We start from the raw sequence: 26,675 nt of genomic DNA, 5'->3' as shown, positions 1-26,675 counted from the left end.
AGATGCCGTAACTTATAATTTGCTTTGAAGCTTAATGAATGACAGTAATATTTCATCGTGTTTGTGGGAAACTTTCTTTTCTATTCCTCTGAAATTACATTAGACCACAAACTCTCTGAAGCCTGTAATTTTGTCCAAAGAAAACACGTGGAACGGAATGTTTTACCTTTTTCTTTAGTTTTGTTAATCACCGCAAGGTAGTGTATCCGAGCTCTGGAGTTGCGAATAAATAAGACAAAACAGAGGAATTGGGTTTATTTTTAAGCAAATATAGATAAAAAGTTTCATGTAAATAAACACAGTAGAATCGCTTTGAATATGCATCTGTATTTTTCATGAACGCTTAAATTGAGTCGTCACCCCAGAAAGGACATATGCTGGTACGAGCATTCCCTCTTAATGATGGCACTGTAAATGTACATAGATATAGTAATGTAGAAATGTATCAATTTTAACTCTTATGTTTTAGATTTAGCAGACGATATTGTGATAATTGAAAAATCAGATTTAGATGAAGTTCCAAAATTTGTGAAAACTTTATTGCCCATGACTGCTCCTGAGGGTGAGCCTTTGGAGATGAAAGTAGAAGCCACTGGGAGTCCTTTGCCAATTATTCAGTGGTAAGTTCACAGGCGTTTCATTTCTTTTCATTTGCAATTCACGTTCAAAAAAAGAAAAAAACAAAACAAAGTGTCGTATATGTTTTAAACACCTTGTTCGGTTAACTCTGACACCGTATTGTAGACATTTTGAACACTTGATGTATTTGAGAATTAATTCGATTATGTTATTAATAATAATTTCTACGTAAATTTTTCAGAAATGCTTTTTAAACAGCAGTTGTTTTTATTATTAACTTTACAGCTGTATAGTAAATTCTGCTGAAAGACTGAAGATGTTTTTCAAATTGAGTTTTGGGTCACAACTATGCAACTACATTTAAAACATTTATTTTGTAAACTTAGGCATTCATTCATTGACTAATAACAGGTTATTCTTCCCAAAATAGCAGAATACTTTAATATGTAAAAATAACTTCTCTTGATATTAGCATAAAGTTAATCTTTATATTATACGCAAAGAGTTATTTATCAAAATTTCTTTTTGTATCGGAAAGTTTCTCATCTGAAAACAACTGGTTTGGGGGTTTGGGACTGTTAGTACAGAGTAATCTCTCTCCTCCCCCCCCCCCTTTTTTTAACTTTACGAGGAAAATTCTATGGGTACGCTGTCTCCTATATGGTCTTATTTTATTTTTTTAAATATTCCTTTTACAATTTCTTTCCTTTTTTAAGCTATAAAGAAAATTTTATCATAGAGGAAATTTTGCAATCTTAATAATATAATGTATATTTAAAATTTTATTTTTTAACTTTTGCTTGTATGATCGCCTTATTCTACCTTGGTTTCAATGTTTTTTTAATATTTCTTTTATAAATATTTCGCAAACTACAAATTCTCAAACTATTTCACATGGACATTTAAAGTTTTAACTTTTTTTCATGATTGCTGAGCAGACACCAGACATTAACATCTTAGTCATAATGATCATAAATAATTCAGTATAAGTATGCATGCTAAAAAGTTGCTTTCGATTAGATTTTTTTTTCTGAACATATAGAACCCTCAGAAACTCATAAAAACATTTAGATGTCTTAAGAACTTCTTGAACAACCGGTAGATATTGTTTTCGCTCTAAAAGAAAACTTATATAATCTACATTTTTCAAACCTAATGTGGGAAAACTTGCTCACAACTAATTTAACTCTTCAACCTTGTTTTACAGGTATCATAATAGCAAAGAGTTAAAACCTTCAAGAGATTTTAAAATCACAACCGAGGGTGGAAAGTCATCTTTACTGATTGCGGAATTGTTTCCGAGTGATGCAGGTACTTACGGCGTCACTGCAACCAATAAAGCTGGGCAGGCCTCCACTACTGCTACACTCTCAGTAATAAGTAAGTTCAGAAACAACCGACTAGCTAGCTCTTTAGGCAATTAATATGATATTATTTATGTAAAATACGTAAAACAACGTATAAAGGCACAACTTAGTACTACTTACAGCAAATTTTTGCCTTTATACTCTGATTTTTATTTTTTTACATTTCACGCACAAAGGTAAAGATTAGCCTGTAGCTTAGCGATCTCCAGTCACCAACAGGCAACCATTTCATTGAAAATGGCTATCAAAGAATCAAGTCAAAGTCGCTAGAAGTCGCGATCATGTGTTTTTTTTTTTTATTTGTTAAATCTAATATCACTCTTTGAATCCTTGTCCTGATTCTATAGTAAGCGTTATCTTGATTTTGTAGAAAGAAGGTTTTTTTTTTTTTACTTTCAGACCGAATATTATCAATTGAAGTAACAAAATCAATGATTACTGATGTTTCTACGTTCGCAATTTTTCCAATAAAATTTTTTTGTTTTTTTTTCTCTATTATCAATTTTTTAGGTTGAGTTAAATTGCTAACAGCAAATAAGTTATTCACTTTTTGCGATGCGTACATACATTTTTAAAAAATGGTTACCAAATGTGCAACTATTCGGTAACCAGTGGTTACTGTTCAGAGCTCCCAGTCTAGACCTTTGCACAAAGGTCATTCAATTCATATTGCGTATGTGTTTCATTTCAGTAATAATTTCATGTTCTAAATTTAGAAACAACCGTAATTTGAAGAACTTAAAAACAAGCCTAATGCTTAACGTGTCCCACTTTATATTATATTAACAAATATAAGTTCAAACATGAGATTCTTTTGCAGGCGAAGTGGAGTCTCCTACACCAGAATCGGTTCCACCTATCTTCACGCGCCCTCTGCTCTCCCAGCTGGTTCCGGATGGCGAATCGGTTAGGATGGAAGTGGAGGTGACAGCGTCGCCGGACGCCACTTTCACCTGGACCTTCAAGAAAAAGCCGATCAAGTCCTGCAGGGACTTTCAAATCACCAGCGAAAACAACCGATCTGTACTACTGATCTGCGAAACCTTCGCCGATGATAGTGGAGCATACACCTGCAAGGCTCAGAATGAGGCAGGGTCTGCCACCACTACAGCCACTCTCACAGTTGAAAGTAAGTCGAAGCCAAACACTTTTAAAAATACTTTTCTAGACTTTCTGTATCATGATGGTGCTACTTGAAAAGAAAAATCAATAAAGCAGGTAGTCGGAACTTTTAAAATACGTTGAGCTTGCAAAATATGTGGACAATCTCAAATGGGGTGATTGAAGTCACTGTGATGAACTGAAATATCCTTCCTTTGAACATTAAAACTGCATTTAACCCTTATAAAATGGTTATTACACTTATACATTGGAAATGTATAGGTTTTCGTCTCGTATAGAAACATTTAACCTACAATAGGGTCAACGTAATAAACGCCGAAACAGTATATTTTGTTTCTAAAAATCAAGTCAATATGTGAGAATTACCAACTTTTCTGCACCATACAGCTGTAACGCAATAAATTAAGGTCTCAAACTAAAAGTTGTCTGAAAATTTTTTTTTAGAAAATGACTTTTCTTACCCCTTGAAGCTATGTATGATAATTATTTGAAGCTATACGCTAATAGCTAGGTTAAAAGTGAGAAAAATATTTGCAAATAAGCCCCATGTGGTATACTAGGTACTTCACTACCTTTCATGAAAGCAAATACAAAGTTAGTGATAAAAACGATTTTGCGAAGGGCTACTCTAGCACCATATTGCAATAAATGATTGTCCTCTAAGGCTTTACTCTAAAAAATAGGTTGAAAGTGAGACAATTATTCAGGAATGGCCTGATGCGGTTTAGTGGCTACAAGGTTGCCTTTTACGCTGACTTCCTGAGTTACATCCTTGACATTAGAAGCAACTGATTGTGGGAGCACTTTATCTTCGAGAAACATTGAGCGGAAAAGTAGTTAGAGGAAAAAAGTAATCACGAATGCCTACAAAAGGAATTAAAGTTAAAAGTTAATTAAAAATCATTTTTGTATTAAAATATTACGATGTTATTTTTAAACATTCTACATAGATAGATCCAAGAACTAGAATCTTAATGAAATTATGTGATCGACTTTTCTGAGATTTTTACTTCTGATCATGTGGAAAGACAATCTTAAAATGCATCACTTCTGATGTGTTTAGACATGTGTGCGTACATAAGCATCAAAATTGATAAACTACACACTATCTTGAAAAATGTGCTTTAATCTTAACGTTTTTAACAAATCAACGCTTTTAATTCTTTGAAAGAAACCATAAGAAAAAAAATGTATGCAGTTGTTACAATTGCAAAAAATAACATGTACATCTTAGAGAGATTATTATTATTATTATTAGTATTGGTTCAAAACATGGGTTCCAACTTGCCATTGCTAGAGAATTGCTGAGTTTTAATTATTTCACCCAACTGTGTATGTTATGTAAGGAACTTTCATTTGATTGTATTTTGAGGAATAGTGAAAATCCGCATTCCCTCTTGAAAACGATGTTTTAACAAGCATTGAACTATTACCAAAAATTCCATTAAATGTAAAATATATTTCAAAATGACTTGAACTAACATTAAGAAAGGAAATGTTGTTTATGATATAAATTAAATTAAATCGATGTAAAGATTATTTTCCTGGATATTAAAGCAAAAAATCTTTCATTAATAAACCATATCGCTTAATTTTACTATAAGTACTTCAATTGTGCTTAAAAAGTGCTATTGCATCTCTAATTAATTTGTTTCATTAGGTCCTCCAGAGGAAGAAGTTATGGAAGCGCCGAAATTTACAACACCATTGACACCAGTAAAAGTGATGGATAGTGAAGAAGCAAAATTATCTTGTGTTGTACGTATGCCTGATTAAATTTTTCTTCCGAAAGAAAATGTTTTAGTTCTGATTGTATTAGTTGATTAAGTTAGCAAAAGGAAAAAAGTAACATAGATTTAGGAAAAGTAATGCAAAAGGTACGTTATTTTTGCATTAAGATGTGAAGCTAAATAAAATTAGTATTTACACGGTTCGTAAATCCACTTCTTGGAGTTGATTGTAACGTTTCTATCTAGAGCAACAGATGCATATTTAATCATATTTTATCCACTATACAGCTAAACAACTGTATTTTTACTTGCATAATGAGAGAAAACCCATACAAATGTTAATGCACTAGAACCAGCATTTTTGTAAAGAAAATACATTGTATTTCGGAACGATTTTTTGAATCTTAATTCTAATGAAAATTTAGGACTAATAACTTAGTGATTATGAGTTGACCTTTAAGTTGATTTCTTGTCCTTTTCATATTGCTCCGAATTATTGAAGGGGATTATCGTGTCCTAAAACATAAAAATAGTGATCAGTTTTTACATGAATGTCTAGACGAAGATATAAATTATTTGTCTTTTTAACACCAGAAAAAATTGGACACTAAAAATAGCTTCTAGTTGAAATAAAAAATACATGACTTATTAATAGGCCGTTTGTGTTTAAATCAAATTGTCAAGAAGCTGATTATTTTTTTGTGGATACTTGATTTTCTTCACAAAACGTAAGATTATATTTTTAAATATAATGATGCAATATTGGAAGGGATTTCCAAATCTTTGGCAATCTTCCAAAAGTATATATCTTTCCGTTTTCGCATTTGACGAATGGTATTATCAAAATACTCTAAAAAATATTGTATATTCCATTACTACGGTACGTCATATACTGGATACACGCTAAGAGTATTTAAAAAGTAAAGCATTTACGTGAAAATTTACGATAAAAACCTTTTTTTTAAGGTTACTGGTGAGCCAATGCCGAAAATTTCATGGTACCACAACAATCGGGAAGTGAGAGAAAACTCTGAAGTTTGGACGACGTACAGAAAGGATGGTTATTGCGAACTCTTCCTCTCTGAGGTATTCCCCGAAGATATGGGAGAATACATGTGCAAAGCTGTCAATAAAGCTGGGGAAGCTGTCACTAGAGCTCCATTGACTGTAGAATGTGAGTATTAGTATTTTTTTTTTTTTTCTAGTTTCACGAGATTTTCCAAGTCTTAACTCGGACGAGAAAAAAAAAGTTGCACAGTAAGAGTCCGTTTGTTGATGGTTGAGAAAAACGAGACTAGTTTCGTAAAATTACTAATGTACCAAACGCTTTTTTTTTTTTTTTTTTTTTGTATAAGTCCGTTTTATAATACAGGATGACTACAAAAGAATGAAAATAGTTTTAAAATTTTTATTTTAAAACTGTTGTACAAAATAAAGTAACTGATACACGAAAGCAAAGAATAATGTACCAAGTTTTTTTTTTTTTTCCAATTCAACGTGTGAACCGTTTCCGACAGGGATAAAGCATTTAATCTGTAATCTAGTTCGTTTCACACGATCTATAGAATCGCACTGTGAATGATTCCTGATGTTGAATAGATACGTCCATTAATGGTTCGTAATGCAACATTTCTGCTCAAAACTGTTTTCGTCATCGATAGTTAATAAACAATGTCTTGGACTTAATCCCATAAAATGAAATCACATGACGAGTGGATTGAACTAGATTACAGATTAATGCTTGTTTTGTAACAAACGGCTCTCACATTGAGCGTTTGAAACTGAAAAAAAAATGGCACAGGCATCCTTTTTGTAACACGGTACTTGTACAACATGGTACAAAACTTGAATAAAGATTGAATTTCATTTTTGCTCAGAGTACACTGTTAAAAAAAATATTTGTAAAAAAAGTCATGTGTAACCCGATTTCGATACTACACGGTACGAATTAATCGTGTTATACGAGGAATACATGTATATTATTCTATCTTTCTAAGTATCAGTTATTTTGTTATATGCAACAGTTTCAAATTCTTTTCATTCTTTCATGCTAACCCAGTTTTATTCGCAATGAATTAAGCACCTGAGGCTTTAATTCGCATAAGTGTTCCTTAACGTTTAGCACAAAAATGGCTGCACTAATCACGTACGTATGCGTAATGTGTGCAGCAGCATTTTTTATCTGCATAACTGCATCTACTACTTTATAATTTTCATAAACCCTTAGGTATCGTACATTAATATTTTGAGATTGCCATAGAAGCAGAGGCACATTGTAAACATTTTATTTTTGCGCTTAATTTTTACACGATTAGGATTTAAAGACTTACGCTTAGGTATTCCCCTAAACAATCGGAAATTCAGAGCAATTAATATCGAAAGCTAAAATTAAATTCGAATCATAATAACCATAAATCAAAGCTGAGAAGGAAGTCTAACCAAATTGAGCTTTAAATATTCAGTTCCAGCCAATCTTCAAGGCGCTTTTGTAGTTATAAGTAACTTGAAAGAAATTATATTTTTAGTCGTTTCATATCATTTATTCTGCAAAAAAAATCATGAAAAAGAATGAACTTACATATTTAATTGACTTTAAACGTGAAGAAAGAATGACGAAAAATTTTTTTGGAATTCCTTAAAAAGTCAACAATGTTTTATTGCGCGGTTTTTTTTTTTTTTTTTGTATTAGTATTAAAGATTTACGTTTTTTAAGTCCAAAGTACGACTAGTTTAAAAAGGTCTGATTTGAAGATTTCAGTGCTAAAATTGGACAGCTCCGTTTTAAAACCTTTTAGAAGTCACAAAAAATGCCTTAAAGTTCATTTTTAGAGATCTTGTCCAATATTATGTTAAATTCATTGCTGTAAATCGTATTTCTGTGACTTTTCAATATCATAAAATGCTATCCAAGCATAAAATTAATTTCTACACATTAGAGTTCTCCAATCGGCAAAACCTGGATCTTTGCCCCTTCTTGCTTCGAGGTCTTCCTTTTTCCTACGCCCTTTTTTGTTTTCAGAGCAATATTGGGACGGTTTCAAGAAATGTATTCTTTTAACTTGTTCAGTAGTTTCCTTTTGATTTGTTACCTTTCCCGAGCAAAAAATACTGATACGTTCACTGTTCATTTCAGCGTACGAATACATTCCCGATTCCGAAATTGCTACCATAAGCTTCGATAAGACGACTTCTGCAGAAGCGACGCTAATGAGTCTTTCCGAGGATTCAAGCTCTGAAGAAATGGTTTCCCAAATACCAGACCTTCCGGAAGAAGAAGTGGCACCAGAAACCCCAACGAGGAAGGCCGAATTTGCCATGCCAAAACCCGACACTGGTACCGCACCGAAATTCTCAACCACCCTGAAGGATATCGAAGTTAAGTCTGGTCAAACTGTGAGGTAAGTTGGGTAGTTCTTTGGTTTCTTTGAGTTGAGCAGCTTTGGTAACAGATTGAACCATTATTACAGTAGAATGTCAAAACATCCGAATTGCTTGGGACCATAGATAGTACGGCTTTTCGAAAACAACCAAGAAAATACTGGTTAGGAAAGCAGTATGCTAATTAATCAAATAGAGTGGTTGTATGTATATCAGTAGTCTCACTACTGGGGGGGGGGCGGTCTCCCTCGGGGACACCCTTCTTAAGGGGGGGGGGGGGCTGACACCCAAAAGGATTTACGATTTTAGAAAAAAATATATCCGAATAGTTCAATTCTCAAATTTAGCTCTAAATATAAGTTATAATCAAGTAAATTGAATCATTATATTTCTTCTAAATGGGAGCACAATTTTGCGCGGAGGAGATTATTACTTAATCTTTAATTGTAAATTTTGCATAAAATGCTTTCAAAATGTATGATTGTTTTTAAATGTCAACTTTCATTACACCACATGGAAAAAAAATCTGAAAATTGTATGAATTATTTTTTTGGGGGGAGGGCGGTGGGTAGAAGGCTTACACAAATGACCACCCCGGGTGACACCCGTGCTAGGAGCGCCATTGATGTACATAACATTCAGTACAGTACATAACATTGCAATATGTAATTGCATTTTTAACCGACTTCAAAAAGGAGGCGGTTATCAATTCATACCGTATGTATGTTTTTTTTTTTTTTTGTTTGTCCACTCATAGCGTCTCACCTAGTGAACCGATTCTGATGATTCTTTTTTTAATGGATAGGGGATGGCTCAACTTAGGTCCCATCACTTTGTTTGACCATATTTGTTCTTTAGAAAAAAAGTTATGGGCAAAAAACAGTAAATTTTATGCACTTCCCCTATTAAATGATTTTGTAGCGAAGTTCGCACTTTTCATCCGTGGATAACGGTGGTTCAGTGGTAGAATTCTCGCCTCCCACACGAGCGACCCGGGTTCAAATCCCGACTAGGACAAAGTGAATTTTACTAAAATTTCGTTTCTACTGTTTCCCGTATTTTCTCGAATCTTCCATTAATTTTTGTATCTTTCCAAGTCTGGAAAGTTTCAGCACTTTCTCAAGTTGTATATAAGGAGATGTAACGTTCATTCGTGGTTCTGAATAAAGATCTCGAGTTGAGACTAACGAGTATTCGCTTCATTTGGCTTTCACATTGTCTTCGCTATCTTCATCTACGCGACAATAAGAAACTCATTGTTATAAAAGTTTGGTGCCATATAACAGTAACATTAATAGTAATTGTAATGATAATTTTGAATGAAGGCTTCTCTGAAGCAAGCATCAAATTTCTTCAAGGGATATTTCAATAATGAGGAATCTGGCGCTTTCGTCTCATTTTTGGCGTAAATAATTTTATTTTAGTAACCCTGCTGATTTATAGTAACCCTATGTGAATTATCAAAATCTTCCTTTCTTCAGTGCTATTGCTCCATAGTAGGGGTAAACCTAACCTGGAAGCGAGGTGATGCAGTGATTAGGATCTGCTTAGCTTTCACAATGCTACCATTAGGTTTGACTCAACTACTCTGTAGTATTTTTATCGTTATCATCTATGCCGATAACAGATGATCGGGGATAAGTAAGAAAATACAGGATTGCATCATGAGCAACTTAGATGCTGTGGAATGTAAATTAGTTAGGAAAAATGTAATACTTAAATGGTTATAATTAAATTAACTACGCATGATTTCCAGAGAGGAACAAAGATGAGTTTTTAGTGCTAATCGCTTAAAGTTTAACGCGTGTCAAATTTTTTTTTTAGTATGGAGCATTTTTAAGAAAAAAATGTGAAGTTTCGAGATGGTAACATTATTTCTGAAATACCTACATTTACACTAAAAAGAATGAAATAAAAAAATTTTGAAAAAAAAAAATAGAACCGACTTCAAAATTGCTCTAAAAAGTGAAAAATAATTTTATTCTTTAAACACCATCGATAATGCTTTTAAACATAATTTTTGAAGTTGGCGCAAAAACGATAGATAAAATCATTCACAGTCATAACTCAAATACAACTGTAAATTTAACCAGGACCAGTTTCTTCACTATCACATACATTATGCATTGATGACAGCATATTTGAATAGCGATATAAATGTTTCGTTCGTAACTTTGGATGCTTTTCTGAAAAAAATATGAACGAAGCATGGTTACACTGGATTTTACGTTTTGTTTTTGCGCCAACTTCAAAAATTATGTTTAAAAGCATTACGATCGTGTTTAAAGAATAAAATTATTTTTCACTTTTTAGAGCAATTTTGAAGTCGGTTCTATTTTTTTTTTCAAAATTTTTTTATTTAACAGAAATTACCTCTTATTACTTTACTGAACATAAACGAAAAATGAAAAACATTTTTGCACTGTATGTATTCTGTGAGAAACAATTTCGCAGCAATTTAACAAAGAAAAAGGTTTTTATTACTCCACCTCTAGTATACATGTATATTTAAGGGAATGTGCGTTAAAAGATAAGTTAAGATAACTTCGTTCTTTCAAATGAACTATTTTGAATTTGGTTTGAAAGTTGCTGTTCATAAGAAAGAATTACATACACTCGATTACGGCTGATAGCAAATCTTGCAGGTTACAAGCACAAAAGTGGTATCTGCACTCGTCATCAAAATTGATTTAGGGTCATTAGGTGATATTTTGTCACATATTTCACCTAAATACAATGTTTATGGTCATTTGTCAACGGGAAATATTTTTCAAAAAAAATTTCTTGAAAAAGTTGTATCTGAATCAAACAGTTGCATCTGAATCGCAAAAATTTTAAACGTCAATTTCTCATTTTGAACTCAGCTGCCGGTACGACTTTTACGCTTAGCACGACAGTAGTTTTCTCACTCTGTCATTATACTTTGGCCCTCAGTGTACGTGTTTTATAATGTTACTCTCTAAAAAGCAAACTCTTTAAAGAAAATGTTGCTTTTTCAGATTGGAATGCAGAGTGACAGGAACTCCAAAACCCAAAGTAACGTGGTACAAATCAGGGAAAGTGATTAGGCACAGCCCAGAGTACAACATATTCTACGAGCCAACTGGACTCTGTACGCTTACTATTCCAAGATGCACGATCGAAGATTCTACTGAATTCAGTTGTGAAGCACAAAATAGGAATGGTGTAGACATGACAACAGCAAAAATAACCGTAGCAGGTTGGATAAATACATTATTTCAAATAGTTTATGAAATTCTTAAAAAGAACAATAATAATTATTTCTCTATTTTTAGTTTTAGATTTCAGTGTTGAACTTCTTGTTTAACCTAAATAGTGTCTTAAAATCTCTTTCAAAATTAGGAACTTTTTCCAATCATATAAAAATATATTTTTAAATGCGCTTTTAAGCTACAGGTCTGAACTGATATTTTTGTTTTATGCAGACGATCTGAATTAAAGCAATTATTTTGTGTGGAAATATTTGTTTGGTATTTTTGATTTGATATTTTTGTTCAGTTAATTTATGTTATGTGAAAAATGTTCATTGATACTTCGATAACATTTGATTACAACGAAGAAACAATATGAATAAAGCACTTACTGACAATTATTTTGGGCAATTTTTGCTTTATTCACGTTATTTTTTCGTTTTAAACAATCTATGACACTGTTTTAATTTTGTTCAAAATATTTCAATAGAATACACGCCAAGAAAACCTAGTTGGGCTTTGGACTTAGAGACTGAGAAAAAAGAAGGTAAACATTTTCGTCATTTTAGTGAAATTCAGACTTATCTTTTAATTTTTTTCATAATATAATTTTTTCCGAATTTTTACCAGTCCGTCTTTCACAATCAAGATTTTTTGTCAATCCTGGAGAAACATAGAATTGGCAATATATTAATGAAGTGAAACTACAATAACGAATATTTATCACGCATATAGAAAAATGATGAAAAAATTCTTTCTTCTATAATATGAAAAAAACGAGCTGATGTGTGCCTCACATGACTTCCCTCTACTTCCAATTTCATGTCATTTTCCCATTATTGGTAATTTTAATGTGATTCAATAGTTTACTCTCTAAATATCACCAATAGTGGCCAAATTGAAACCAGATTTAAAATAAAAAAAAAAAAGCCAAATTTGTTGCGACAAAATTTGGCAACCAAAAGACTGGTGATATATCGCCAAGTGTCCGACAAATTGTAACACCACTTGAGTTTACATCGAAATTGACAATGATTAGAAACACCCTAATGCAACCAAAAGGGAAGGTGCGCAACTAGACCCCACTAGGAGTCTACATGCCAAATTTTAACTTTCTAGGACATACCGTTCTTAAGTTATGCGACATACTTAAGCTCATCCGCGTATACGCACATACATACATATGTACATACAAATGTCACGAGAAAACTCGTTGTAATCATAAAAATGAATATTTCGCGTGTCTATACGTTCTTAGGCACTTATCCACGTGTGGTCAAGTCGAAAAAAAAGAACTCAACATTCATTCGGGGGTGAGCAAAATGGAAATTAAGGTCGAATTTTGAGTGAAATTTTTTTCGCGAATACAATAATTCCTTTTTTGTAAAAGGAAGTAAAAATCAAAGATATAAATATTTGCAAGCAACTGAATGATGAAATTTATATGGGTCCAGAGTAGGCTTAAGACATTATTTGTTCCTTATTGCTTACGTGAAAAGCGAAAATGCTTCCACAATGGGGTTGTTTCCAGTCGAAACCATGATGTGAGTTACATTTTTTTTTTCTTAATTTCGACTCTTTTTCTTTCTTAATTAAGTAATCTAAAACGACGTTTAGTCGTAGTTTTCATTTTTACTGCTGACATTACAAGTGAACAAGTCGCTAGGATTACCAAAATAAAGTTCCAGTACATTTCCAACTTCATCAAATGGATCTCGTTAAACAAATAATTGCTCACAGTGAAAAATCACCAAAAGGCGATACATCGCCGTCTAAGGTAACTTCACGCTTCTCTTTAAGATGGCTTTCTCCACTCGTGACGTTACATGATGAAACGTTTTGTTTTTGAAATCCGACACTTAAAGTTTTTTTATTAAAAATTAAACGTTGGAAAAATAAAACTATTTTTGAACTCCATGCTATTATTTTTTTGCTTATGCTATTAATTTCAATGTCTACAAGTAGTACGTTTGGTTGAAGGAAACACCCCCGTTCTTTAGAACCATAGTTTATATTCCTCCCTTATACAAATGTGACACTTTTTCTTTGTTTCACAGAGAAGCCTCACTCTCCAAAAATCGAGACTCCACTGAGAGATGTATTCATCAAGACACCTGGCAGAAAAGTGTCTCTCGAGTGCATAATTAAAGGGGTTCCACGACCCACTGTGACCTGGTATCACAACGAAAAAGTGATCGATGTAAAGAGCGGTTACTACGTGGTGTCTTACAAGGATAATAAAACTATCCTGGTGATTCTCAAGGTGACAAAAGAAGTTGAGGGCAAGTATACATGCAAAGCAGTTAATGAACATGGAGAAGAAGTTACAACTGCTTATCTTTACGTTGGAGGTAATGGTTACTTACAATTCTGAATACTTACAATTACTGTTTTACAAATTGTGAAGTGAAACTTTTGATGCGAGATCTTTGAAATTCTGACCGACAACCTTTTTGGTGTGACGGAAATGATGTAGTGTTATTGTAAGTATTGCCAAAAGCAATGAAAAATAATAGTAATTGAATGGATTTTTAAAAAAAGTGCATGGCTTTTGAACGTAGCTCATATGCCCTTCTTCTAGAAATCCATTTAATCATTGAGTTAGATTTGTAAAAAAAAATAAGAATTTAATTTGGAAATTTTTAGCGTTTTAGGTGTTTCAAATAATGCGCGTTTTCGCAGATTTCTTTGTTACAAGTCGCATTAACAGTTTAAAAGCATAATCCACATTCGGCCTTGAAATTAGCTTAACACTTATTGATAACATTCACTTCATCATAATTGATATTATTTTTCATTGTTTTCTGCAACAATTTAAAAGCTGATTTCGTGTATTAATTAGCTTTCTCGTTGTTTATAATCTATTTTCTTCATTAAAATGCACAGTTTTGTTGTGATAAGTCAGTCTTACAAAGAACAAGAGCGTGACATGAGTGAAGCAAACGTACGGGTAAAGTTCAGAATGTGAAAAGAAGAAAAATAAATAAACGTTTCACTTCTATCATGTGTCTTTACAACAAACTTTTTTTTTTTTTTTTGATTGTTAGTTATTCTTCAAATGCATTCCAAACGCATTGCTAACTGTTTGTTGTTTGCTCAATCCATTTGCACGCACATTTTTTCGCCCATGTATTTGCACTACATTCCCGGAGTTTCAAACTTTGACTTTTAATTGCTATATATTCAAAGACAAATTCAAAAGGACGGCACATGAACATATGAGGCAGTGAGAAGCAAATGGATGTAAGTGGACATTTTCAAATTTTGAGCAAAACTTGTTTAAAAATAACATTCTAGATAGACTTTCATTGATTTTTTTTTCTAAATCATGCTGCATAACAGCAACTACCAGGCTACTAGTACCATCTCTTGCCCTAAGACCGAAGAAAGGTCCACCTATAATGAGTGCTGGTTATCTCCAAATTTTCAATTTTGCCACTTACATCCCTTTGCTTCTTACTGCCTCATATCAGAACTGTAAAAACTGCCCTGATCTTCCGCTTAACCCGGCCCACATACTTTCCTGCCCTGCCATCCAAAGAAAGCTACAGCAAATTACTGAAAATGCACACGCAGACCTCTATGAGGATAACTGCATTGAAAGTGCCGAAGCTGTCTCAACCACCTTCGACCCAATTCAGACATTACAGGGACAAGATAACAATTTATTCACATTTTAGGAACCGTCATGTATCATGGTATGAAACATCAACTTTCTAAACAAAAGTTTTGCAATTGAAAAATAATTATTTGCACGTGTTGCGGGTGTGACCGTAGGTCACGCCCAAATCATTATTTTTCAAACACAAGAACACTTTTTACAAAACTAATACTTCATATGATACAGAATAGTTCCTGGTATTTGATTATATGACAATTAAAAGTGAAAGTTGAAAGTTCCGGGTAGAAAGGGCAAATGAATGAGTTAAAATGGATTTATGGAAAACTATGGATAAATAATCGAATCTAATTTAACTATAAACGCTCTTAAAATTATGCAGTTTGTCTCATAAAGGCAGAAAGATTTTTATCAGTGGTGTAAGTATTTTTAATAACGAAAAAAAAATAGCATTATGAAGAAGAACAAATTTTATGTGCTTTCTAAAAATTGTAGTGTGTATTTTTACTTTTTAGCAAAGTAACATTTATTTATTTATTTGAGAGGAAAATGTTTCTTAACTTAAAGAGAAAATTGTATCATAACTGATAACTCAGTTTCATTAGTAAAATATATGGAACATACATATTTACTTGGATACCGTTCAATTTTAAAAGAATAAAAGAAACGAGACCTAGAAGAACGAGAGATTAAATATATTAGACAGTAAACGGTGCCAAAGAAATTGAAAAAAAAAAAAACTTACTGAAATACCGCTGTAAACGTAATGGAAGAAATTAAAATGCAGTTGAAACGTCTAGTTTTTGAATAGTGCATGAAACTACGTTTTGTGACTTATTTGACTGAAATGTTTACGTAAAACTGCAAAAACTGGCACCAAGGTATATTTTTGTTAAACTAATACACAATTTCATTGCATTTTATTCAATGCTGCGTTTTTAATGCCATATATTTTTTCAGTTACAAGGGATGAACATGAAGCACAACAGAAAGTAAAACCAGTAGAAGCAAAGCCAAAGAAACCCGTTGTGAAAAAAGCCACAGAAGAGACAACTTATCTACAGCGAACAAGGGAATTTAAAGAAGTGAAAAGTGCCACAGAAAAAGCGGAAACGGCGTTAGGAACTCAGACACACATCCAAGTGCAGCAGATCCTACCTCAAGAGCAACCATCCGAGGTTGTGCCAACTCCACTGCCTGTCCAGGAGAGAGCAGAGGTAATAAAAAGTATAGATACCTGTGATCATTCCATAAGTGTGACTCAAGTTCCTTTTGAGGATATTCCTGAGCAGATTAGGGTAATACAAGACGTAAAATCCTTCCAAACTGCCTCTGCACAAGGAAGGCAAATTCAAACTCAAAGTTTTGTGCAGAAAGGTCCTGTTACAGTAAAACAAAGCGTACAACAGCAGTTTGTAGCAATGCAAGGCATGCAAGTAACTTCTCAGCACCCTTTTCCTTTTCAACATGAAAGTATTCAGGAAAAAAAAATGAAGCAAGATGAAATAGCTGTCTCACCTTTAGACGCTCCAAAGGAAATGCCATTACAACCAAAAGTCTTAACGCAAACATTATTGAAACAGCAACAACATACGATTTCAACAGTTACTCAAATGCGAACGGCATTTCATGAGCAAATTAGCATTTCATCTGACGCTGAAAGGGCAGAAGAGTTTGATAGTGCGAAGCACACAACTCTGCAGCTGCAGAAAGAACCTTCTACAAAGCTACCGTTTCCAGAGAAAAAAGAAATACCTGAAACTTTTATTAGTGAAAAACCCGATACAGAGAGTCAATTAGTAATTATGAAACAAAAACCTAAGTTTATGGAACGTAAGACCTATGATACGAAGACAGCAGTTCAACTGAAGCCGCAAAAGAAATATGATTCTAAAACAGACGAGATTTTTCCAAAAGTACCAGTACAGATGAAAACAGAAAAAGAACATCCAGCTTTACTACCTGAAACTCCAATTGATATTCAAAGTTCAGGAAAAGAAATTGCTAAAGAGGTTATTAAACGAACTTTGGAGGAAGTAATGGTGAAAGAGACTGAATCAGTAATTGATATTACAGTTTTACCATTAGAAAGAGAGCGTCAAGTAGCAATTTCCAGTAGAATGAAGCCTATGCAAGCAACGGAGAGAGAAACTATTGTTATGGATACAAAACCCAAAGGCATGCAAAAGATTTTGGATTATCCAGCTCATAGTGTGTTTCCTCAACAAACACCAAAAAAGAAACCAGAAAATATAATGCCAACGCTACAACAAGAGTCACCATCTTTGACGTCCGCAACACCATTTCACATTCAAAGTTCGAAAAAGGAAATTGCAAAAGAGATTATCGAACGGACTTTAGAGGACGTAATGATAAAGGGGAAAGAGCCAGAAACAGATATTACCGACCTACCGGAAGAAAAATCCATTGTTGTGGAAACAAGAAGAGTGGAAACCAAATTAGGCTCGCAAATTAAATTTGATTCCAAAACTGCGATTGCACTAACCCCGCAAGTGTCCGAGCAGAAGCAACCACAAAAAACAAAGCCATTTCTTCCACAAAAGCAACCAGCTTCAATGCCCGAAAATGAAACAGCTTTTCAAATTTCAAAGAAAGGAATTGCAAAAGAAGTTATCGAACGAACGTTAAAAGAAGTGACTAAAGAAGAAAAAGAGCCAGAGATAGATATTTCAGTTTTACCAATGAAAAAGAATCGTGAAGTTAAAATGTCTAGTGTCACGTATCCAAAACAAATTACAGAGCAGGAAAGAATGGTTATAGGGCCGAAATTGAAAGATACAGAAGAAATTGTTGATAAAGTGACACCGGTAACCCTAAAGCAACAAAGTTACGCTTTGAAGCATCCTAAAGAATTTGCACCATCATTCCAACCAGGATATTCAACGGTAACCGAAGAAACTCCAACCGATACTGAAAACGCAAAGAAAACATTGGCAAAAAAAGTTATTGGAGAAACTTTAAAATCAGAGATGGAAAAAGAAATTGAACCACATATGGATATTACAAACTTGCCAATGGAAAATAAGTATGAAATGACAATCAGTAGCACAATGTATCCACAGCCGTTTAAAAAACAGGAAATCACGTTCATGGATAAGCAACGTAAATCTCAAACTGAAACAAGTTTTGATTCAAAAACAGCTGTAACATTTACACAACAAACTCTCTTGAAGAAACAACCCGAGGAAGGCGTATCTTTTCTTCCAGAGCAACCTACCACATTTCCTACGACTATGACAGACATCAGAAGTGCAAAAAAAGAAGTTGCGAAAAAAGTTATAGAAAGAAAAGTATTAGAAACAATAACACAGGAAAGGGGTCCGGAAATCGATATTACAGTTTTACCCATGCAAGTAAAACGGGAAATGACAGTCAGCAGCAAAATGCAACAAAAACCAACCACACAGAGAGAAAGCGTTGTTTTAGAGACGAAACCGAAGCCAACAGAGACTTTCGATTCGTTCACAACTCTCGAAATGATGCAAAAAACTCATGTGTACAAAATGACTGAGAAGACGATGCCATTTTCGGTTCCAGTTCATCCTGTTGTAATGACTGAAACTCCAATTAATATTCAAAGTGGAAAATTAGAAACTGCTAAGAAAGTCATAGAGCAAAAGTTAGAAAAAACAATGGAGCAGCAGAAGGAATTGGAGTTTGACATTACAGTTTTACCAATGGAAAAACAACGAGAAGTAGTAATAAGTAGTACAATGCACCCAAAACCAACTCACAAACGGGAGACTATTATAATGGAGACAAAGCCCAAACCACAGATAGAAGAAAGTTTCGAAACCAAAACAGATGTAACATTTGAGCAGAAAACTCGGGTGGACGAGCAACCGAAACCACGTTCACAGCCAGAGCGACCAGTTTTGACAACCCAAACTTTAGTCGATATCAAAAGCGGGAAAAAACCGATTTTGAAGAAATCAACAGACAAAACATTTACAAATGTTATGGAAAAAGAAAAAGAGCCTCAAATTGAAATTACAGTCTTACCTATGGAAAATAGACGAGAAATAAATATTGAAAGTAATATTGTACAGAGACCTGTTACAGAAAGTGCATCAGTTGTGAGAACGCCTAAAGATAAAAAACAAAGCGAAATTGAAACACAAACGATTGTAGCTTCTAAACCTCAAGAATTTCACTTAGCATCTCAACCTTTACAACCTTTCACGGTAGATTCGGTTGCACCTGTAATGTACCAGGCTACAATCACAACAACAAGTAAAACGTATGAAGAATCAAGTATAACCCATACTCCTTTAAAAATTTCCACTGAAAAAGTTGTGCTCCAAGGTACGAAATTGCAGGAAACGAGAATTGAACAAGCTCAAAAGTCATCAGTAACTCCACAATACCTCATAACACAGGGAAAAATTCAAAAACCTAGTCATGAAAAACATGTTTCATTTGGAGAAATTGTTGATGATAAAAAGCAAGCTGAGATTGTTGAACTGAAACCAACTAAACTAACCTATAAAGATGGTGTACCAGTTGTACCACAATATTCTCATATTCAGCTTCAAAAAGCAAAATTAGACAAAACGAAACCAGAAGCCTTGAAACCTGAATTTGTTGATTATTCTCTCAAACCATTTACAGTTCAGGAATTTCCAAAGCCAAAACAGGAGTTTGCAACAGAAATGGAAGCACATAAGCCTAATTTTGAAAATGAAATTACATTTGAAAATGTTACAGATGTTGCTAAAACTTACGAAATGGTAAAAATTAAACTGCAGCCAACCAGGATAGAAAGAAGAGAAATAAAAGTGGATGCACCACAATTCGCACACGTTCGCTTACAACCAGCAAAAATCGAAAGGAGGCAAATGGAAGAAATAAAGCCAGAGTTTATTGATTACAACTTGAAAAAAATTACGTTTGCTTTTGAACCACTTCCACAAAAAGCTGAGATGTCAGATCTTTATCAGTTAAGACCAATAAGAACAGATACAGAAAAGGGAGAAAGTACCGAGAAAGTTATTGTGACTATGGATGTCAAAGAAAAGATAGCAGAAGGAAAAATAATAATTGAAGAACTAACACATTTACCGAAAACGTTTGAAATAATAAAACTTCAACCAAGTCGAATTCAAAGAAAAGAGATTAAACCAGAAGTACCACTTTTTGCTCACGTTAAACTTCAGCCAGCAAAAATTGAAAAGAAGCTTCCAGAAGAAATAAAACCAGAGTTCATTGATTATAATTTGAAAAAACTAATAGTTGGTGATGTGGAAAAGCCACAAAAAGCGGAAATATCAGAACCGTACAAGTTGAAGCCAGCCACGACCAAACCAACTGAGAGTGCTGATGAAGTAAAGGATAGTTTAACTTCCACACAATTAGATGTTAAGAAATCTGAGAAAACCACCATTAAAAAGGCAAAGCCAAAAGAAGTAGAACCATCTGAATCACCAGCTCAAGATATTAAACTTCAAGCAGTAGCAAAAAGACAAACGACAGAAAAAATTACAGAAGAAAAAGAAACTACTACTGCTCAAACCCAACAAAAAGATCGCATTGATATCGAAGTATCATCTCTAAAGACAAAACAAGAAATTGAAATTGAAAGTATTAAAAAACAGAAGGAACTGACTACAAAGCATATAAAAATCCAAGAGAAGAAAGTCGTACCCAAACGTGTTCAAGATACGGAATACGAAGAGACAGAAATTGTTGAAAAGTCAGCTTTAACACTTGAATACAAACCTAAGAAATTAGATATTGTCAAAAAAGAAATAAAGGTACATGACGTTTCTGAGCTTGAAGTTGATGCGAAGTTACAATTTAAGCCGGAAATAACTGTCAAAAGTAAAGCAAGGCCGAAACCAGAACCACAAACCATCAAGGATATTGAAACTGATTTCGAAATTACATCAATTGGTAGAGCAACAGAAGTAAGGGAACAACCCAAAATTATTCAAGTCAAAGAAATTAAATTTTCACCATTGAAGCCACAGATTCATGAAAGAGAAATAAAAGTATCTTCTACAGCAGTCGTAAGTAATGAAATAGAAGTTACACAAGTTATAAAACAAGATGTGTCTATGGAAAGCAAAGTGAAACCCATTCATCAGACAGAAAAGAAATTTGACGTTTCTGAAATCAAGCCTGAGGCGTTGCATGAAACTGGTACAGAAATAGATATATCAAAGATGCGTACTTCTAAAACCACAAAAACTATTGTAAAGAAATTGCCAGACAAACCTAAACAAGAACAAGCGAAAAAACAGGAAACTGAGACAGACTTCAAAATATCATCAATCCGAAGAATAACAGAAGAGACACGGGAACAACCTAAAACAGTTCAAGTTAAAGAAATCAAGTTTTCTCCACTGAAACCCGAGGTTCATGAAAGAGAAATAAAAGTATCATCCACAGCAGTCGTTAGTCCTGAAATAGAAGTCACTCAAGTTATAAAACAAGAGGTGTCCCTAGAAAGTAAAGAGACTCCCATTCATGAAACAGAAAAACGGTTTGATGTTCGATATGAAACCAAGCCTGAAGTAGTACACGAAACGGTGAAAGAAATAGACATGTCAAAGATGCGTTCTGCTAAAACCACAAAAACTATTGTAAAGAAATTGCCAGACAAACCTGAACAAGAACAAGCGAAAAAACAGGAAACTGAGACAGACTTCAAAATATCATCAATCCGAAGAATAACAGAAGAGACACGGGAACAGCCGAAGACAATTCAAGTTCAAGAAATTAAATTTTCTCCATTGAAGCCCAAGGTTCACGAACGAGAAATTAAAGTATCATCCACAGCTATCGTCAGTCCTGAAATAGAAGTTACTCAAGTTATTAAACAAGAGGTGTCCCTAGAAAGTAAAGAGACTCCCATTCATGAAACAGAAAAACGGTTTGATGTTCGTACTGAAATCAAACCTGAACCGATACATGAAGCGAGGACGGAAACTGAGTTGTCAAAAATTCGTACAACTAAAACCACGAAAACAGTTACGAAGAAATCTCCAGAGAAAACTCAAAAGAATCAGGAACAGCAGATGAAAATCACAACTAAACGTACCGCTCTGTCTAAGACAGAAGTAAAAACAGTTTCTGAAGCAGAAAAAACTGAAGTATCTGAAAAGCGCATACTTATTCCTGAAAAAGCGAACATTAAAGAAATTTCTCAAGAAACAGAAATTGCAGGAGATGTGATGCCGTTTAAAAAAGACGAAGTTTCTGCAGTTTACAAAATGTCGCCGCGACAATCTCTTGTTGTTTCGGAAGTGAAAGGCGAGCAAATGCCAGAGGAGTTGAAAGCGAAAAAACCTAAGGATGACCATGCTATTCTGAAACTAAATGTTCAAGAGCCCTTAGATGTAATGGAAATAAAATCTGTAGAAAAAACAAATGAATTTTCAGCGGGAACAGTTCCCGGGGAAGTTAGGGCGAGATCAGTTTTAAAAGCAAAAGAATCGATATCAGTGTCCGAAGTTAGACCCGAAATTAATTTAGGAGAACTTCTTTTAGAAGCTAAACCACAAGAAAAGCAAGCAGTTTTAGATTTGACACAACAGGAGACGCTACAGATATCACAGGTTTTGACAGGTGAAAAATCTGATACATTTGCAGCAGGTAAACTTCCAGGAGAAGTTCAGGTTGGAATTAAATGGACTACAAAAAAATCTGTCATGGTATCAGAAACATCTTCACATCAGGAGGCTTCTGATATGCCCGAGAGTGCAAAATTGTCTGTTTCTAAAGCTCAAGTTGGAATTCTTCAGAGGGAATCAATAGAAGTGTCGCAAACTACTGCTGAAGAAAAACCAGGACACTTTGCTGCTGGAAAACTACCCGGAGAAGTAAAAGCTGGAGTGGAATTAACGACAAAAGAATCTCTTTCTGTTTCTGAAATTACGTCCGAGCAAAGTTCAGAAGAGTTGATTCTGCAAAAACAACCGTCGACTATGAAAGCGATCACAGATTTGACCGAACTACAACCAATAGAAGTATCGCAAACTTTACCACAAGAATCACCTGGTAAATTCAATGCTGGTAAACTGCCGGGTGAAACTCATGCAGGAATTAAGTGGACTACGAAAAAACCTTTATCAGTTTCTCAAATTTCTGCACAGCAGGAATCGGTCAGCTTGGAAGTTACCGAAAAGCCATTGAAAGTACAAGCAGCAGTGGGACTCTCACAGTTGGAATCTTTGGAAGTTTCGCAAACGTTAGTGAGTGAAATGTCAGATCAGTTCGCTGCTGGAAAGCTTCCCGGGGAATCCCACGCTGGAATTAAACTGACTACCAAAGAATCATTATCTGTAATAGAAGTTTCTGCTCAGCAAATCCCTGAAACTTTAAACGAACAAAAATTGCCATTAAAGTTTCAAGCAGCAGTCGGTCTTTCTCAGCAGGAATCAGTTGAGATATCACAGACTATGTCAGAAGAATATCCAAAGCAATTTGCTGCCGGAAAACATCCTGGTGAGCTTAAAGCCGAAGTTAAATGGACGACCAAAAAACCTTTATCCATCACCGAAGTTTCACTCGAACAACATTCCAAGGAACTAGAAGAAAGGAAGAAACCTGCGGAAGGCCAAGCATTAGTAGGTGTTACGCCTCATGAGCCCATTGAAGTAAAAGAAATGATACTCCATGAGAAATCAGACAGTTTTGAAGCTGGTAAACTTCCTGGCGAAGTACAAGCTGGCATTAAGCTAACAACGAAAGATTCGGTGTCAGTTTCTGAAATTTCGACAGAACAAATGCCTGAAACTTTAAAATCTAAAAAACAACCAAAAACAATGCAAGCTGCTTTCGACATGCCTTATCAAGAATCAATTGAAGTGTCTGAAATGGTGGCTGAAGAAAAACCAGAAAAAATAATTGAAGAGAAACAACCTGAAGCTCGAGCTGGTGTAAAATACCAAACAAAAAAGCCTCTTTCTGTTACTGAGGTAGCCACACAACAAGATTCCGAGCTGTTTGATGAAAAGTTTAAGCCCAAAGAAGCTTCCGCTGTGATTGGTTTGTCACAGATGGAATCAATTGAAGTATCTCATACTTTACCTAGCGAAATTCCTGGGCATTTCAAAGCTGGTCAGCTCCCTAATGAAACACAAGCAGGAGTAAAATGGACGACTAAAGAATCTTTATCAGTGCTTGAATATTCTATTCAGCAGACACCAGATGAATTACATATTTCAAAAAAGCCAATAGGCATGCAAGCATCATTAGGCTTTTCTCACCAAATAGGACTTGAAATATCTGAAACGCAACCACAAGAAAAATCTAGTGATTTTGCGGCTGGTAAACATCCTAATGAAGTAAAAGCATCCGTAAATTTTCCTTTAAAAGAATCAGTAGCTGTTACAGAAATTTCTGCCCACCAAGAATCTGCAGATTTAAGCCAAAAAGTAAAACCGTCGACAGAGTCAGCTGCTGTTAAAATTTCAACACAAGAACCTGTTGAAATTTCGCAAACACTTACGGAAGAAAAGTCTGATCAATTTTCTGCTGGGCGTTTGCCAGGAGAAATTCAGGCTGGTATTAACTGGGTTGCTCAAAAACCTTTAACTATATTAGAGATTTCTACCCAGCAAGAAGCAGAAGAGTTTGATCACAAAATGAAACTCACATCATATCAAGCTTTAATGGGTATATCGCAGCAAGAAAGTGTAGAAGTTCAGCAGACAACAGTGGAAGAACTTCCGGATAAATTTGTTCCTGAAAAAACTCCAAATCAAGTCCATTTAGATGTATCATTTACTACAAACAAATCAATAGCCGTATCAGAAATAAAACAAGAACAAACAGTCGACCAGTTACTTGAAACAAAACCTTTGGAAAGTAAAGCATCGATGGATCTATTACAACTTGAAAGTTTAGAAGTTTCTGAAGCCATGCTGGAAGAGAAACCTAAGGACTTTTCCAGAGAAAAAGTTCAGAATCAAGCACAAGCTGATATAAAGCTAATCATGAACAAATCTCTGTCAATTTCTGAAGTATCAGCAGAACAAACCTCGGAGACTTTAGTGGCAAAGCCATTGCATACTAAGGTTTCAGCATTAGTAGGAGTTTCTCAACAAGAAAGTGTACAGATATCTCAAACACTTCCAAGCGAAATACCTGGATCTTTTGCAGCTGGAAAGCTTCCCGGTGAAGTTCAAGCGGGTGTTAAAATTGCTACAAAAGAGTCATTAACAGTTTCTGAAGTATCTGCTCAACATACATCAGAAAATCTTCTGCCTTTTCAGAAACCACAAGAAAGTATTGCCAACTTTGATCTCACTCTGAAAGAAACTGTCTCAGTATCTGAAATTGTTTCTCAAATGAAACCTAATGAATTCATTTCGAAAGAATTACCTTCAAAATGTATAGCGCAAACAAATTTTGTGCCTGAAAAAAACCTTTTCGTTGAGGAGGTTGTTTCAGAGCAAAAAGCTGAAAATCTAAAAGCTGTAGAAAAACCGCAATCAAAGTCATTAGATTTTGAAGTCATTAGTATTGATTCTATTTCTATATCGGAAACAATTACTGGTGATCAGTCAAAGGAATTTTTACCGAAAGTAGTGCCCGTAGGTGAGACAGCTATTCTCAGTGTGCCTTGCCTTGAATCACTTGCAGTCTCTCAAATTACATCAGCGGATTATCCTTCAGACCTAAGTGACATTAAAAAACCCGCAGAGGTTAAAGCAAAAACAAATTTCATGCCTAAAGATCATTTAGATATTTCAGAAGTAACTGTTGAAAGAACTGCAGCAGAGCTTCAACCACAAAAGTTACCCGAAACTGCATCAGCATCAGTTAACTATGCGCATCAACAGTCGTGCGCCGTGCTAGAAACAACAGCTGATGACAGTTTTAAAGATATGCCCGAAGAAGTAAAACCCGCTGGAAAAAAAGCAGGTGTTATTTTCCCAAGTAACGATCATTTGAATGTGTCTGAAACTCACACAGAGACAAAAGCAGAATCGCTCCAAATAGAAAAAGCACCAAGTGCGGCAAAAGCTGCCGTTAGCTTGACATCCATCCAACCAATACCATCGATAGCCGAAGTTGTTTCAGAAAACAAAGAAGAAATTCTAGGAAATAAGGAGAAAATTCCCGAGAGTTTTGCGAAAGTGGCTTTATCTTCTCATGAATCATGTATAGTTTCAGAAGTTGTGGATGAGACCAGAGCTGCTTCTTTAGAAAGAGAGAAGCTACCGACTGAAGCAAGCGCTAGAGTGAAATTCATACCAGAAAAGCATGTCGCTGTATCAGATGTGGAAACTCAAGCCGTTACTGGTGAACTAATTGAGGACAAACGGCCTGAAGGCCAACAGGTAAGAGGAATCTAATACGCAAGGAATCGCTCGGCCTGTGATTCACGAGCTTCAAGCTTACAAATAACGCAATCTAACAACCGGGACTGGAAAGAAAGTACTGTTCAGTTCATACAGCTTTTTAATCCTTCTAAAACATACTATGAGCGCAGATAATGCATTAATATAAAATAAAATAACGACAGTACCGAAATGCTTCTATAACAAATATTTTCTAACTCGTTACTACTGTGCAGCTTTTTTGCTTAAGTTATGCTTAATTTTAACTAATGTTTAACATTTTAATTATACACTATGTGTGTGCTTTTAATAATTAAGAAGTCTAGGAACGTGACGTTTTTGAGAAATGAGGAAAC

General features: G+C 34.6%; 1 protein-coding gene across 2 annotated transcripts in view; it reads left to right on the top strand.

The window, feature by feature from the left end:
- Nucleotides 1–26,675, top strand: part of LOC129216163 (titin-like) — a 279,902-nt gene that overhangs the window by 151,375 nt on the left and 101,852 nt on the right. For both annotated transcript variants that reach the window (XM_054850333.1, XM_054850332.1), the window contains exons 65-67: nucleotides 11,879–11,935; nucleotides 13,446–13,739; nucleotides 15,968–16,224. In XM_054850333.1, coding sequence (XP_054706308.1) covers nucleotides 11,879–11,935; nucleotides 13,446–13,739; nucleotides 15,968–16,224 — 608 coding nt within the window. The remainder of the gene's footprint in view (nucleotides 1–11,878; nucleotides 11,936–13,445; nucleotides 13,740–15,967; nucleotides 16,225–26,675) is intronic.

This window comes from Uloborus diversus, chromosome 2 (genome assembly GCF_026930045.1).
Source record: "Uloborus diversus isolate 005 chromosome 2, Udiv.v.3.1, whole genome shotgun sequence".
In the NCBI taxonomy this organism is placed as follows: domain Eukaryota; kingdom Metazoa; phylum Arthropoda; class Arachnida; order Araneae; family Uloboridae; genus Uloborus; species Uloborus diversus.
This window is presented reverse-complemented; position numbering and strand designations above follow the sequence as displayed.